The 16557-nt window shown below is 41.3% G+C and overlaps 1 protein-coding gene across 1 annotated transcript; it reads left to right on the forward strand.

Annotated features, from left to right (window-relative positions):
* Positions 1–1626: 1626 nt before the first annotated feature.
* marcksa (myristoylated alanine-rich protein kinase C substrate a) lies at positions 1627–3949 on the forward strand. Its single transcript, XM_082505565.1, has 2 exons — positions 1627–2090; positions 3119–3949. Exons 1-2 carry the CDS (start codon positions 1995–1997, stop codon positions 3836–3838), a joined length of 816 nt encoding a protein of 271 aa, XP_082361691.1. The 5' UTR covers positions 1627–1994; the 3' UTR covers positions 3839–3949.
* The last annotated feature ends 12608 nt before the right edge of the window (positions 3950–16557 follow it).

The raw sequence follows: 16557 nt of genomic DNA on the forward strand, positions 1-16557 counted from the left end.
TTTGGGTTTGTTTGGGGGTTTTTTTATTAAAAGGTATTTTGATGGGAAACTTGGAGCTCGTTCTGTAGAAGAAGGGCATGAAAGCTAAAAACTCTCAAGTCTACTTTTAAATAGCCTAGTAACCACAACTAAGCCTGTTGTCTGAGAGTGAAGTGCTCTACTGGAGTGATATGTTACTATGAGGTCTTTAAGATAACACTGGACTTCATTATTCAACATGTGAGAAGAATTATTTTAATTTCAACTGCAGGTCAAAAATTGACTCCAAGATTCCTCAAAGTGTTACTTATATTTAAGATGAAAGTTATAATTAAATTATAACTATAATTAATGGTAGTACATCTTTTAGCAGTCTTGTAGGAATGGGGTCTAACATTCACACTGATAGCTTGGGGCAAGTGATTACTGAAGTTAACTCAGGAAGAGCACTTCTAAATCAGTATGAATATTACTGAAAGTACATGTAAATGATGATATATTACTGATATTGTTATGAATAATATTAGGTACCTGCTCAACATTGTGATCATGGATCTTCTGAAAACCTGAGTTAACTCTATGGTTTGCATTTCTGGCCAAAGGGGGGGAAAAGTACTGCTTTGCATTGCACTTGATAACATTTTAAAAACCGGGAAACTGAAACTGCTCCAGGAAGCCCACCTGTTACTGTACAGAACTAGCTTTGCCAGCTCTGCTTCTATCTCAGTGAGCTGAGGACAGTTGCCTTTGCCTCTGTAATGGATTTGCATTGCAAATGTGTGCTGAGGGACCTGTTTGAACACTCTCAACCTCCCCCATGGGGCACACTGCACGGTCGTCAACAAGACTGCAGCTGGTACTCTCCCAGCCCCCAACTTTCTATATACATGCACTTGTTACCACCCTCCCAACACACACACACACACACACACACACAAACACACACGTACAGTAGGTGTTTGTTGTTTGTTGGGAAAGTTCCTGAATCCACCCAAACCTGATTGTCATCTTTGTCTCATGGTGTTGTTTTGGTAATATTCCACCTCTGACTTTCTATCAGACAGAAATGGTCTCTGCTCTGTGCAGTTCAACTACCATTAGTAGATTGTAGGTAGTAGGTGTTTACATCCATATATAATGTCAAGATGTGATTTAAATCCATTCAAAACTTCTGTTTGGTCAAAACCTAATAGATCAATGGTGGATACTGTTGTCCAATCAACAGATAAAAACAAAGAACAAGAAAAAAAAAAACACATCCTTGGGTGGCTGCTAATATGCCTGGATGGTCAATCCAAGTAAAAGTTTTGGTTAGGTGATCTGACTTTTTGTGTCTCAAATGTAAAACAGCAACACTTGCTTCACCTGTTTGAGCTAAACTAAATTTTGGCACCTTCATGGCACAATATTCACATCTTAGTTGCCAAACGCACACTTTATATATTTATTTTAAAGACATTTTCCATTTAAATGCAAACAAGTGATGTCTTGGTTAAGTGAGACGTCACATAAATGTAGCTAACTCCAGTTACTCCTCTGTACCTTGAGTGCAGCGCTGCCGTCTATTGTTCCCTCCCTAAACCCCGCCCAAGCCCTGAGTGGAAGCTGTAATTGGCCGAACCGAAGAGCGGTGCCGTCATCGCTCGGAGCGCCCATTCATCCCTGCACTTGGGCGTTGGACCCCACGTCTTATTAGCAACAAGGGAAATTTCTCCATTTTGCAGCCTGTCTACAGCGACACGGCCACCAGCCTGGGATTTTATTACTTCATCTCACCTGCCAGCTTTCTCCTGCTCTGCTGAAGAATCCTCCACACTCTGACTGGAGTTTGCTTTACATTTTCCCTGTGAACTTTTTCTTTGTGCGCGCGCGCACACATACACACACACACGCACACACACAGTGGGAGAGCGAGAGGGGGCTACCAGTGAAGAGCTTTGCGTTTCAACAAAGAGGCTTGTGGGTCTTTGTTCGCTTTTTTGGATCGGTCGAGTTTCTTTGTTGGAGCGAAAAGCATGGGAGCGCAATTGTCCAAGACAGCTGGAAATGCTGAAACCGCGGCTGAAAAGCCAGGAGAGGCGGCAGCTTCACCCACCAAGACCAACGGACAGGTAAATGATATTTTAACATCCGTCAGGGGACAATTTGGTTGTTGTGGAAAGGGAGGGAGGGGGGAAGCTGAGCACTGGGGGCGCCATCCGCGCGTAATTGTGGATGAATTGAACGGGTATTAAATGTAGAAAGAAAAGATTTAACTCATTTAACGGATAATTTGATTCCTGCAGTTTATCAGGGGAAATGCGCGCGGATTTCTTCTTTTAAGGTCATCAATCAAAACAAAGCAGTTTAATAGATTGAGATTATTTGCTCGGGTTTTTGCCAATCAAAAGACAAGAATGGAGTCGTGTTCAATTTCTTCTCGCCGGTTTTGACTTTAATTCTTCATTTTAAGACGATGACGAGGTGCTGTAGCTTTGGATGAGGTTATTTGGGAAGTTGCTGAATAAGGCGAGATGCACGACGGCCAACAAAGGCTCCGTGCGCTCGGAGCACCACGCCTTTTGTTACAGATGCTCGGCTGGAAAGTGGAGATGGCAGCCTGCTATCACACAGGAGGGGGGGGCAGAGGCTTGGGGAGGGGGCCAGCGGTGCGCCCCGGAGAGGAAGCAGCCTACGTTTTCTTTTTTCTTTTTAGATGGATTTCACAGGTTAGGTGAGACCTTAATTCAGAAATTCGTTTAGATTTGCTAAATATAAAAAGAAATTGTGTCTGAACTCTGCTCGCGGTCATGTGGGAGACTAAGAGCAGCTGCTGTTTTAATGAGCAGCTGGCTTGCTGTGGAACGGCCACTTAGCGACCCCTTGCGGTCCTTGCTCTCTCGTGTTCAGGATGTGAATGAAATTCTGGGTGAAAAAAAATACAGGAAGCTGCTACCTCATAACATATTTATGTGTGGTGTATCCACATAGCTCGATGGCCGTTATTAGACGTGTTCCACTGTTTTTGCTGTGAAAATGAGAAACCGAGCCTGGGCTGAAGTTGGATGGTGTCTGCTGCCCCTGCTGCTCACCACTGGCACTGTACTTACAGCGGACCAGCTCTGTGCATGACATTAACAGCTTCTGTCTCTCCTTTTAGGAAAACGGACATGTTAAAGCCAATGGAGATGCCTCTCCTGCTGCAGCCGAAAACGAGAACGGCAAAGAGGAGGTGCAAGCCAATGGTAGCGCAACAGCCGAGGACACCCCCAAGGAGGAGACAGAGAAAGCCGAGGCCGCCCCCACTGAGAAGGAGGCTGTAGATGCAGAGAAGGTAGAGGCAGCGTCTCCTGCTGAAGGAGAGGCAGCTGCCAAGGCTGAGGATGGTGCCGCAGCTTCTACCAGCACCGAGACCCCGAAGAAGAAGAAGAAGAAATTCTCCTTCAAAAAATCCTTCAAGCTAAGTGGCTTTTCCTTCAAGAAGTCCAAAAAGGAGACGGGCGATGGGGCCGAGAACGAGGAAGCAGCTGCAGCGGCGGCACCTGCAGAGGAGCCCAAAGCCGAGGCCGCAGAGGCAACAGCGGCCGCTGCTGACGAGGAGACCAAGCCTGCTGAAGGCGAGGCTGCACCTGCCACTGAGCAACCCAAGGAGGAAGTAGTGGCCAAGCCAGAGGAGGAGGCAGCGGCGGTGGCTGCACCAGCAGCAGAAAAGCCTGCAGAGGAGGCCAAGGAGGCCCCAGCCACAGAAGAGCCAAAGGCAGAGGAGAAGTCGGCTGAACCTGTGGCCGAGGAGGCGCCCAAAACAGAGGAGGCTCCTTCAGCTTCACAAGAAGCAGAATCAGCAGAAGCTCCAGCTGCTCCCACTGAGGCTGCTGAATAAAAGCTGAAAGTGGAAGAAAGTTTCTTTTCTTTTCTTTTTCTTTTTTTTTAAGGAGGAAAAAAAAGATAATCAAAGAACATTTCCCTGCTTGGAGAGATGCCACATCATGGCTTTGAAGAACTTTTCTTTAACCAGGGATATTTTAAAGCTTTTTCTTTATTTTTAGTTTCCATTCTCCCCTTACGCAAAACCCATCTCGGCCCTTTGTTACTAGCATTCCAGCAGGCTGTGGAGATGGGTTGGCCTCAATATGTACAACTGATTAAATACATCCACACTCTGCCATATATTTTTACATCAGTATTACGTTTTTTATACAAAATATAAACAAAAAGTATGGACATGCCCATGGTATGAAGGGGACCAGGGTACAGTTGTAAATGAAGAGGTGGGGGGAGGGTTCAGGAAGGACATCTGGGTGGGTGGGGCTGTCCTGGGAAATGTGCTACAGGCAATAATCAAGAGCAGTCAAGACCGAAATCTATATCCACCATACGGTTTACAACACTAAAATCGTTTTTACAAGACAACAAGTCCCAGAGTTAGGTTTTTAGGAAGTCATATAAAACCATAGGAGCGTTTCGCTTCTCATTAGCTGTCAGTGATTCCGTAGAAATACAAGTTGTATAGGCTTTATTGTTTATTGCTGGTTTTATGACCTTAATAAAAATGTAAGTATGTATAGGCGGGGGTCTTTTTAACTGTGATTATTGTACAAAATGAAATTTTGATCTCAAGAAGCACATAATGTTTGCTCTTTTTTCCACCCGCTCGTTTTTGTATGATACCAACACAAACACACACATACAGACATGCAAACACACAAAAGGTCCTTAAGGAATTTTGAACTAAAAAACCAAGCTGTGATAAGTGGAATGGTAAACTGTTTATATACTGTATGGGGTTTTTTTTTTTGGGGGGGGGGGGGGGGGGGGGGGGGGGGTGTTTCAATTCCAGCTGGCAGTTTTTTTTCCAGTTTCCAGTGGTCTTTGACTCGAGTTAAGGAATCTATCAGATGCAAATGTTTGTGTAGCATCTTGTTTCGCTCTCTTTTTCCTTTTGTAAATACGGAGAAGCTTTGACCAATTTGACCTAGAGATGGAATGTAACTTTGCTTACAAACCAATTGCTATTAAACTCCTCTGCTTAAGGTGTTCTAATTTTCTGTGAGCACACTAAAAGCAACAATAAATGTGAATAAAATTTCAGCCGCATCTGTCATCATTTGTTCTTTGAAAGAAAGATTTTGTTCTCTACCTCAAGGTAAGCCAAATCTTATTTTGACAGCTGATTCCAATACTTAAAAAAAATTGTCTTGAAATCACTTAGTTCTTCATCATTTGATGTCATATACCAAATAAATGCATTTGCTGGTATTACTCAAAGAAACAGACTTCAGACCGTGTTGACGAATGAAGCTGGTCTCACCAAATAACGACAATAATCAGTGCTTAACAATTCAGTTGTTTTATTAAGTATATTATCTTCAATAGGGGTCTGTGAATTGGTCCATGTGCTTTTGGGTGATTTGAGGTCATCAAGTCAAGAAGTTGTGCACCTCATATGTTTGGCTGTGAGGTTGAAGCATAACTGATAACTTCATCTTTTATAAAACAAAATAATCAGTTTGAATTGCATTCTGAAACCATTGCTTTCACTACAATGGTTTCTGCTTCTTTAGCTTGAGGGAGGGGCCTACACAGGGATGTTTTGACAAAGAGGCATCTTATTCACCTGAACATGTCCATGGAACCAAAAAGCATGTAAGCTGTGCATTTCTTGAGATTATCAGAAACACTAATAGTCAACACAGACAAAGTTTAAGTACAGGTGGCAGGAAAAGCTGCCGCGCTAAGGCCGAGACAGCAAAGAAAGAGGCACCCAGGGATACTAGCAACAATGGCTTTCTACGTCTCATTTGACCTCATAGTACCTTATTATCCTAGCGGAGCACTTGGTTCCTAAAGGAAGAATGAGAAGAACTTTCAGCTATCAGGCCCGTCTGCTATGGAGGCAGCTGCCAGTTTTGGATTGGGGGACCCTTTCTATTTGTATGTTTAGCACTTAAAACAATAGTCTTTGATAAAACATATAGGGCTGCATCAAGGGACTCTGAACCATGCCTGCAATAGCCTTAGGGTGCTGGGGGACTTCCTATGATGCACTGAGAGTTCAGATGCAACTGAAAAACTTTAGACCCTCCTACTCTCCTCACAGAGGTCCAAGGGATCTCCAACAAATGGTGACGCTATTTGTAGAGAATTGATTGGTCAGAGAGTGGGGTTTTCATACCTGCTGATTTATCACAGCGTAATAAAATCACATTTATATGCCATAAAGTTCTAACAATTCAGAATTTGAATTACATTATAATATGATAATAATAATGCTACTGCTACTATCACTAATCCGAATATAATGATCATAGTGTATGCATGTCTGTTTCCTCCTAGACATGTTGATCAGTCAAACTGCCTCTGGTACCAGGATTATCACCATCTACATAGTTTTGGGGAATTATTTTTTTGAAACTCAAATCTAATTACATTGAATATTTTTAATCTATTAAATATGTTCACCATAATACATCTTTAACTGGGATTTTTTAAGACTATTCATTGCAACAATAATAAAAGACTTGATCTAGCCTCAACCAGAGGGATAAAGCAGGTGGATGGTAATGTGCAGTGTGTGAGCAGGGCGGAGTTTTTGAAATCACTAGAAAAAGTATGACAGTCCTTCAAGGTCTACATGTAAGGCAGCAGACTCTGCAGAAACACTCATGTCCACACCAGCCTTACACTGACAGACTGCTTTCCCAGCTTTGTCAGTCAGCAGGGGCCAGCGCCGGTCACTCCTGGCTACCATATTCATGCATTTTTTCCACTTCAAAATATCATTTTCTGAGATATTTTGATGAACTGGCAAAAATCCTCTGAAGGGGAATTTTTAAAAACTTTACTACAGAAGGTTCTGCATTTGGAGGGAGTTACGCCTGACCCAGCACACCCTAGGGGAGCAGCAGAGGCATATGCCTTTCAATTACAGGAAGTGGTTGGCATCAAAGACGAGCCTTAGATAACTGCGAGACACTGTGACTGAGGTCAAAAGCACTACGCTGTGGAGCATTATTGGAAAAGTAAAGGTGTGTACGTGTAGACTCGAATGGCTTTTTATTGAGTAAAATCTTGTAAATTCTGCAAAAATATAATGTGTACCTTCTTCTCTGTTAGTAAAAAGCTGGTCTTTCTACAGTCACTGCTGAAAAGTCTTTGGGGAAAAAAAGATTATTATGATGTAAAATATTCAAGTACACTTTTTTATACATCATTCACAACAGCTCACTAATAAAAACTACAGCAGCAGCAGAAAGCTGGAGGCTTTAATGTTTGAGGATTTGCTCGAGTCTTGCTTTAGCTTTAAGTTTTACACAAAGCAGATGCAACTTATTTAAACTAACTGAATGAGAAGCTCATCCTTTTTAGCTTCTATGATGTTCTTTGTCACATCTTAAACTAGATGTTATTGTTGTCAAGGTTAACATTGCTCATGTTACTATCTAAAACATCAGCCCTATGGTATGTAGTTGCTCAGATGAAAGTCACGCCAAATATAAAAACCCCAATAAATATATATATGTTATCTTACTAACTAATTGAAACAGGTTGTGTTTAACATTTTTAAGCTTGTTGTCACATGCAGCTTGTCTGAGATGGCCCAGACAAGAATGGTTCTCAGTGTTCAGTAATATGCAGTTATCTGAGATTACCATCATATTTACAAACACATTCTTGATGAAGAGATTTTCTGTGGTACAAGTTTGCTGTGCAGGCGTTTGCATATTACACAATGGCACTAAAAAGACCGACTGTGTCTTCCTAACATTACAAACCATTGGTTATGCAGACATTTGAGCATGGAGACTTGAGTCAAGCTCAGTCTGCAGGATTCACTTTAATAATAAACATAATTTCCCATTTTTCTTTTCTGTTCAGTCGCACATTCTTACACCTCGTTTCTCCACATTTATCTTGTAAGAAAACCACAGTATTAAATCAGGTTCATAATTTAAACTCACTTGGTTTCCTTGTTTCCTCTGTATAAAAATACTAAATAAGTGCTAGATTCACAGTTTATTATATATAAACTGCTTCCCAGCAGTAATAATATATCCTTCAGTTGCACCAGAAGCGATGTGTCAAAGAGCTACATCTGAGACAATATAAAATATATGCTGTAAGGCCTGCCATCTTGTTACATTGCATGTTTGAGGAAGAGCAACTTTCCTTTCAACTTGTCCACACTTCCCTCTTGTGGCAAAAACACACAATTACATTTCCAGGAACCCAAATAAAAGCAGCTGCAGTACCGTGGTGAGTTTTCCCACCAAGAAATTCTTAAAGGAAATGACAGTTGTTGTTATCATACATGTGTAGGTGCCACATATACTAACTACAGTGGGGCAAAAAAGTATTTAGTCAGCCACCGATTGTGCAAGTTCCCCCACTTAAAATGATGACAGAGGTCAGTAATTTGCACCAGAGGTACACTTCAACTGTGAGAGACAGAATGTGAAAAAAAAAAATCCATGAATCCACATGGTAGGATTTGTAAAGAATTTATTCGTAAATCAGGGTGGAAAATAAGTATTTGGTCAATAACAAAAATACAACTCAATACTTTGTAACATAACCTTTGTTGGCAATAACAGAGGTCAAACGTTTACTATAGGTCTTTACCAGGTTTGCACACACAGTAGCTGGTATTTTGGCCCATTCCTCCATGCAGATCTTCTCGAGAGCAGTGATGTTTTGGGGCTGTCGCCGAGCAACACGGACTTTCAACTCCCGCCACAGATTTTCTATGGGGTTGAGGTCTGGAGACTGGCTAGGCCACTCCAGGACTTTCAAATGCTTCTTACGGAGCCACTCCTTTGTTGCCCGGGCCGTGTGTTTTGGATCATTGTCATGTTGGAAGACCCAGCCTCGTTTCATCTTCAAAGTTCTCACTGATGGAAGGAGGTTTTGGCTCAAAATCTCACGATACATGGCCCCATTCATTCTGTCCTTAACACGGATCAGTCGTCCTGTCCCCTTTGCAGAAAAACAGCCCCATAGCATGATGTTTCCACCCCCATGCTTCACAGTAGGTATGGTGTTCTTGGGATGCAACTCAGTATTCTTCTTCCTCCAAACACGACGAGTTGAGTTTATACCAAAAAGTTCTACTTTGGTTTCATCTGACCACATGACATTCTCCCAATCCTCTGCTGGATCATCCATGTGCTCTCTGGCAAACTTCAGACGGGCCTGGACATGCACTGGCTTCAGCAGCGGAACACGTCTGGCACTGCGGGATTTGATTCCCTGCCGTTGTAGTGTGTTACTGATGGTGACCTTTGTTACTTTGGTCCCAGCTCTCTGCAGGTCATTCACCAGGTCCCCCCGTGTGGTTCTGGGATCTTTGCTCACCGTTCTCATGATCATTTTGACCCCACGGGATGAGATCTTGCGTGGAGCCCCAGATCGAGGGAGATTATCAGTGGTCTTGTATGTCTTCCATTTTCTGATGATTGCTCCCACAGTTGATTTTTTCACACCAAGCTGCTTGCCTATTGTAGATTCACTCTTCCCAGTCTGGTGCAGGTCTACAATACTTTTCCTGGTGTCCTTCGAAAGCTCTTTGGTCTTGGCCATGGCGGAGTTTGGAGTCTGACTGTTTGCGGCTGTGGACAGGTGTCTTTTATACAGATGATGAGTTCAAACAGGTGCCATTCATACGGGTAACGAGTGGGGGACAGAAAAGCTTCTTACAGAAGACGTTACAGGTCTGTGAGAGCCAGAGATTTTCCTTGTTTGAGGTGACCAAATACTTATTTTCCACCCTAATTTACGAATAAATTCTTTACAAATCCTACCATGTGGATTCATGGCTTTTTTTTTCACATTCTGTCTCTCACAGTTGAAGTGTACCTCTGGTGCAAATTACTGACCTCTGTCATCATTTTAGGTGGGGGAACTTGCACAATCGGTGGCTGACTAAATACTTTTTTGCCCCACTGTATAAGAGCACTCCTGTCACTTTGTACAAATGAGGAAACGGTGTCAGTATTATAGATTTCATTTTGTACAAAATATTCTTTCTGTAAAGAAAACCCAATAAGCTGGTGTCCATATTCAAAAGGCAGTAAAGGGGGATGAGTTAGAGCTCTTTATCAGCTGCAGTACCGTGCTGTACTTGGAAGAGTCACATTTTCATCATACCCAAATTCCCATCTGCAGGTCCCAGGTTTTTCATCTGACCTCTAACCTCAGCCTTGCATCCTACTAGATAGACAATGTGCAATTGGGATAGCAGCAGCGGTAGTATCTAGATTTTTTTTTTAAAGCTTATTGAATGTCTTAATTATAGAGTCTTTACCTTACATAGAAAATGGCATGTGTGTTGTGGACTAGCACTACATAAATAGCAACACTTATGTTACTCTGGGTTAAAATGCCTTGTTGATGCCAGCAGTCAGAGGAATGGTCAGAGCGCTTTGAGCTGGTAGAAAGCTAGCAGAAACTTAAATATCAACTTGTTACAACCAAAGTCTTGCAGGGGAGCATCTCCTTTGATATTCGAGGTATCAGAATGTAAAACTGATGGTTTGTGTGGGCTCATCAAAGTTAGACACCAGAAGATTATAAAAATGTTGCCTGATCTAATCAGTGTCAGTTTTTCTTGGGACATTAAGATGATATTATCTATATTTGGAGTACACAACACGAAAGTATGCTTAATGGTTAGAACTTAATATTAAGAATTAACACAATTAATTTAAGTCATCTTGCTGCTGTTGCTTCTTTTAGGTCACTAGCAGCAAAAGCATTTCTGTAGACAAAAGCTGAAACTTGGTGTGTTTAGGTGCATATAAATACTATATTCATTGTTTTTCCTATGATATCTGCCTAACTATACCCCAGAACAAGTGAAGCTTACCATCATTCCAGTGTCATATTGTACATGTAACATGTTTCTGTTTCATCTGACCTGCTTTTGGCCTTTAAGATCTCAAACCACTTGGTGGAGGCCTTGTACGATATGTCACTGTGCCAGAAGTTTTTGCTCCAATATTACATTTTTCAAAGCAGGAACTTTTTTTCTGTATGATGTAAGGGGGCAAATTTCCATCAGCATTACATAGACTAACAAATGAGTGTTGGCTGTGTGGGCTCTGGATTTGTGGACCCAGTTTGAGAAACACAAAGGGTAGGAGTAACTGAAAACGAGCATTTAATGTCAATGAATCTAAAGTACAGGTACAAACAGAAATAAAACACTAGGAGAAACAGTCTCAGAGCACAGATATACAAAAGTGGGATACAGGCAGATGTGAGGGACAACACAATAATGAACAGAAGCAGAGACAACATAGACACCACATAACAAAGGGAGAGGTAACAGGCGGAGTCTCTTCAGACCGGCTGCTGTCCGCACCTGGTGGTGATTTGGTTACCAGTATTTAAGTCTTCTCCAGATCTTCTGCTAACCTACATTAGTGAAAGCCCGGCAAGTAATCTTGTGTGTTCATAGTGATCGCATCACGCTTACCTTGCTTCTGTCCCCGTGTTTTAGTGATCCCTCGGATCCTCGTTTCTCCACAACAATACTCACGCTCACCTCAACGCTGATCTTCAATTCAATTTTATTTTATTTATACAGCGCCAAATCACAACAGAAGTCGCCTCAAGGCGCTTTATATTGTAAGGTAGACCCTACAACAATACATACAGAGAAAAACCCAACAATCATATAACCCTCTATGAGCAAGCACTTTGGCGACAGTGGGAAGGAAAAACTCCCTTTTAACAGGAAGAAACCTCCGGCAGAACCAGATTCAAGAAGGTGCAGCCATCTGCAGCGACCGTTTGGGGGAGAGAAGGAAGAGAGGATAGAAGACATGCAGATCTTCTCGGTACTTCACAGCCACGATTCAAGCTCGTGCTCCGGGATTCACTGGATCATTCTGCCAGGACTCACCACCAACAGGATGCCCACCTGGGCCTCTCTGACCGCCTCTCCCGTTCTGTGCTCTACCTGCTAACCAGTAAGATGCTAAAATTAACGAAGTTCTCTATTCTGACAAGACAGTGGCTGTATCCCTCTCTTACAGTGACTCAGAGCACCACCATTTGAACCACCAAGTCCCCCTTTATCTCTCACTTTAGTCCACCATTCCCTGAAGCCTGTGTTCATCATAGGTCACAGTTTATGTGTGGTATTCTAAGCACTGAAACATTTTCTGTAAATGAAGCTTGGTTATCACTTTCAAATCTGGGCCTCTGTCTGTATCTGCATTTGGGTCCATTCACTCAGCCTGGCCACCCCGCCGTAACACCACGAAGAGCCACAGAGAATCGACAAGACTTCTGAACTTCCATACATGGTTATGTGAACAGTGGCTATGTGAACAGGTGTGAAATAGACATGTTGTATGAAACACAGAGTAGAACAGTTATCATCATTTACAAATGATGGACTAAATGTATATTTATATGAGATTTAAACCTTTACTTAATCACACATCACTAGATCATGAATGAAGCGAAAGGAAAGGTCTCCTTAACTTAACTTTTATTTACATATTTATGCAAAACTTACTGATAAAATACAACAATAAAAAAACCCTGCCAGACTGGTATTTGCTTTATTGGCTGAACTGATCCTTCATCTGTGGATTTAATTAGAATACAAAATCTTGAATAAACCACATTCTTCAATGTCAAATTAAATTTTTACAGCAGTGTTATATAATCCATGGATATTAGTACATTTATTATACCTTATGTACTTTGAACTGAGGACACAGGCCACATCCACAAAATGTAATTTTCAGTAATCCAGTTTTCTTTCAATGGGAATGCTACCGTGGTTAGCCTTATCATCATTGGACAAAATAACAACTCTCTAAACCACAACAAGGTTGGAGCTTAATCATATAGCTGTTAATACGCCACATATGTTGGTACGTTCTAAGCATTGCTGGAAACCTGAGTGTGTGAGCCTGAGCTCAGGGTAAATGAAACCCTAACTGACAGATAACTGTCTGCATTTGTAGATCACTACATGCATTTGTGGATCTGCCACAGCAGCTGTATAACAAAGGTCAGGTGTAAAAACAATTGCCACTTGTAAGGCTGGGAGAACTGTGACTGATATCTGTGCATGCCTACAGATTTATTTACACACTCCCTAAGCTGAATACGCACACAGATCTCAGTACACATATTTAGATCAAAATACACACAAATGGTAAATGGACTGGTTCTTATATAGTGCTTTTCTACTCTATCTGAGCACTCGAAGCAACTAATTCATTCACCCAATCACACAAGCACTTTTTCTAAGCTGTTAAGTGCTTATTCATACATCGGAGAGCAACATGGGGTTAGTATCTTGCCCAAGGATATTTGTCATGCAGACTGGAGGAGCCTTGGATTGAACCACAAACCTTCCGGTTAGTAACTGACCTGCTCTACCACCTGAGCTACAGCCATGGTCACATACCTGAATATGCACACATGCATTTCAATACACATATATTTTTTTGTATATAGTACACAATATAATATAGTTCTGTTCATGTAGGCGATGAATCTTCCTCAAAAGTTGAAACTTCTAACAACCAGTCATATCTATCTATTTGAACGACACAAAGAGGACTAAGGAGCTTGGGAAAAATATGACTGGACTTCTTTGAGTTTCTTGACGATGTTTCGCCTCCTATCTGGAAACTTAAAAGAAGTCCAGTGGCTTTTTTTCCAATCTCCTTAGGTTACCATGACCTGGATAACTGAGAACCTACTGAGAGATACAAAGAAGAATTTCAGATGGTGCCTTTGATGTGAAATGGACAGGTCCGTTTTTGATCAGCTCACAGCAGCAGCAGAAATCGGACAGTAATAGAAAAGAGATTGAAAAGGCAGTTTGTGTAATGACTGATAAATGCTGAAAGAAAAAAGTCCAGAGGAAAGAAATTTAATAAGATGTGGAGTTAACCCTAAACTAAACTTGTTAACTAAAAGCAATCAACATATATAGACACACATCGAGTTTGAAATTTCTCTGAAACAGAACATTTCTACTACAGATATCTGACATCATCATGAAACTTTCCCTTGTTTTTTTTGTTGTTAAAGATTATGTCAGGGTATGGGTCCTGTAGAGACAAGGATACTCCGCTAGTAAGTCAATTCAATTTTATTTATATAGCGCCAAATCACAACAACAGTTGCCTGAAGGCGCTTTATATTGTATACAATAATACATACAGAGAAAAATCCAACAATCATATGACCCCCTATGAGCAAGCACTTTGGCGACAGTGGGAAGGAAAAACTCCATTTTAACAGGAAGAAACCTCCGGCAGAACCAGGCTCAGGGAGAGGCGGCCATCTGCAGCGACCGGTTGGGGTGAGAGAAGGAAGACAGGGTAGAAGACATGCTGTGGAAGAGAGACAGAGGTTAATAACAAGTATGATTCAACGCAAAGAGGTCTATTAACACATACTGAGTGAGAAAGGTGACTGGAAAGGGAAAACTCAATGCATCATGGGAATCCCCCAGCAACCTACACCTATTGCAGCATAACTAAGGGAGAATTCAGGGTCACCTGGTCCAGCCCTAACTATATGCTTTAGCAAAAAGGAAAGTTTTAAGCGTAATCTTAAAAGTAGAGATAGTGTCTGTCTCCCGAATCCAAACTGGAAGCTGGTTCCATAGAAGAGGGGCCTGAAAACTGAAGGCTCTCCCTCCCATTCTACTTTTAAATACTCTAGGAACAACAAGTAAGCCTGCAGTGTGAGAGCAAAGTGCTCTAATAGGGTGATGTGGTACTACAAGGTCATTAAGATAAGATGGGGCCTGATTATTTAAGACCTTGTATGTGAGGAGCAGGGTTTTGAATTCAATTCTGGATTTAACAGGGAGCCAATGAAGGGAAGCCAAAACAGGACAAATATGCTCTCTCTTTCTAGTCCCTGTCAGTATTCTAGCTGCAGCATTTTGGATTAACTGAAGGCTTTTCAATACTAGTCCAGTATTGAATAGCACTCTGGCTGGGCTGTCTGAGATTTAGATGGGGATGAGGTAGGTGGCATGAAAGAAAGTCTGAAAGGGAGAATGACGGCGAGCACAGAATTAAACAATGCAACGCGGAGAACGATTGGTTCAAATAATCTAGAGTATGAACCTTGAGGCACCAGACTACTGGAAACATGTAATGACAAACAACAACAATGACTTTACCAAGGAATATGATGTAACACCTGCTGATATTCCTGCAAATTAGCATATTGTCTTAAAAGCACAGGCAGAAAAAGTATCGATGAGTCACTTTAAATCAAGCGAGAGTGCTTTTTCTATTCATTTTTTCTAGACTACAATTAGTTCAACGTGGCTGCACTAAACAGCACATCATAACCTCTCATTACTTCATAATGTGTGCCCATAAAACATCCATTCACTCAATATTCTCTTAAATACCATTGCATTGGCAATATCCTGAACGTTCACACCACTTGTAATATAGCAGACTGCAGGTGATTACACTACTGATTCTCTTATTAACAGTTTGTGTTTGATAAGATTCAGAACATCATCCTGTGTATTGAGGATTCCTTTAAACATCTGAGTGAGTCAGAGCTTGAAATTGAGGAACTGAGCTCAGCAGACACGAAAATGGCTTTAAACAGTTCTCGAGAGACAGACAGGATTATGGCCTTATCTTTGGGAAGGAACTAAGATCCCTCTTATCTGGCACTTTATAAGAATATGCAGAGAAGAAAGGAATGGATGCTAGGCTTGAAACAGTTACTAAATCTGCCAAAGATAAAAGAGTTTTAGACAATTTAATACCAATCGCTCTGCTAAACACTGATTATAAGATTCTGTTAGGGGCTATATTTGTGACGCTGAAGAAAGGCACGAGGATTTCATAGTCAGGATTTGTAAAAGGAATAATAATAACAATGATATAACGCTGGTATTGGAGCGTCTTTATTATAGCAAAATAATTCAAGAAAGAGTGTATTTCTATTTTAAGATTTTCACAAAGCAAAGTTCATATTGAAAAGATTTATCTCTTTGACTCTTTGAATTTGGGGAAAAATCTGTTAGTGCCATTGGTTATCCAACGGAATAAATAACTCTCTAGGCCAGGGGTGTCAAACTCAAATACACAGTGGGCCAAAATTCAAAATGGAACAAAGTCACGGGCTAACATTAATATTTATTGAAAAAATAATCTTCCTCCAGATATAAGAATGAATCTTTTCTTATGGACTCAAACAAGTTTAGCTGAAAAACTGAATATGGAACAGCAAAGCTTAATACTAAACAATATATATATTAGCTGTATAATACCAGTAGGCCTGCTCTAATAGTAATTTGGTATGGCTTCGCGGGCCAAATGTAATTAGGCTGTGGGCCAAATTTGGCCCGCGGGCCAGAGTTTGACACCTATGCTCTAGGCCATCACACTTGATTCAAGATTTCAGATTAATTGAGGAATGTGTCAAATATGTAGTAGCAAACCAATTTTCCTCCCTCCAAAGGGAGGGGTTATCAACTCGGTTCCATTTGTCTGTTTGTTAGCAGGCTAGCTTCCACAGTTTTTAATATTTCACTTCAAATGTTATGTGATGGTTGATATCAAAAACCAGCTTGAACTGATTTAA

This window comes from Aulonocara stuartgranti, assembly GCF_965226115.1.
Source record: "Aulonocara stuartgranti genome assembly, chromosome: 15".
In the NCBI taxonomy this organism is placed as follows: domain Eukaryota; kingdom Metazoa; phylum Chordata; class Actinopteri; order Cichliformes; family Cichlidae; genus Aulonocara; species Aulonocara stuartgranti.

Excerpts from the sequence above, each read along its gene's own strand:
- marcksa (XM_082505565.1), top strand. The coding sequence starts at position 1,995 with ATGGGAGCGCAATTGTCCAAGACAGCTGGAAATGCTGAAACCGCGGCT. Across the intron at positions 2,091-3,118 it reads CCACCAAGACCAACGGACAG|GAAAACGGACATGTTAAAGC; the intron begins GTAAATGATATT and ends CTCTCCTTTTAG.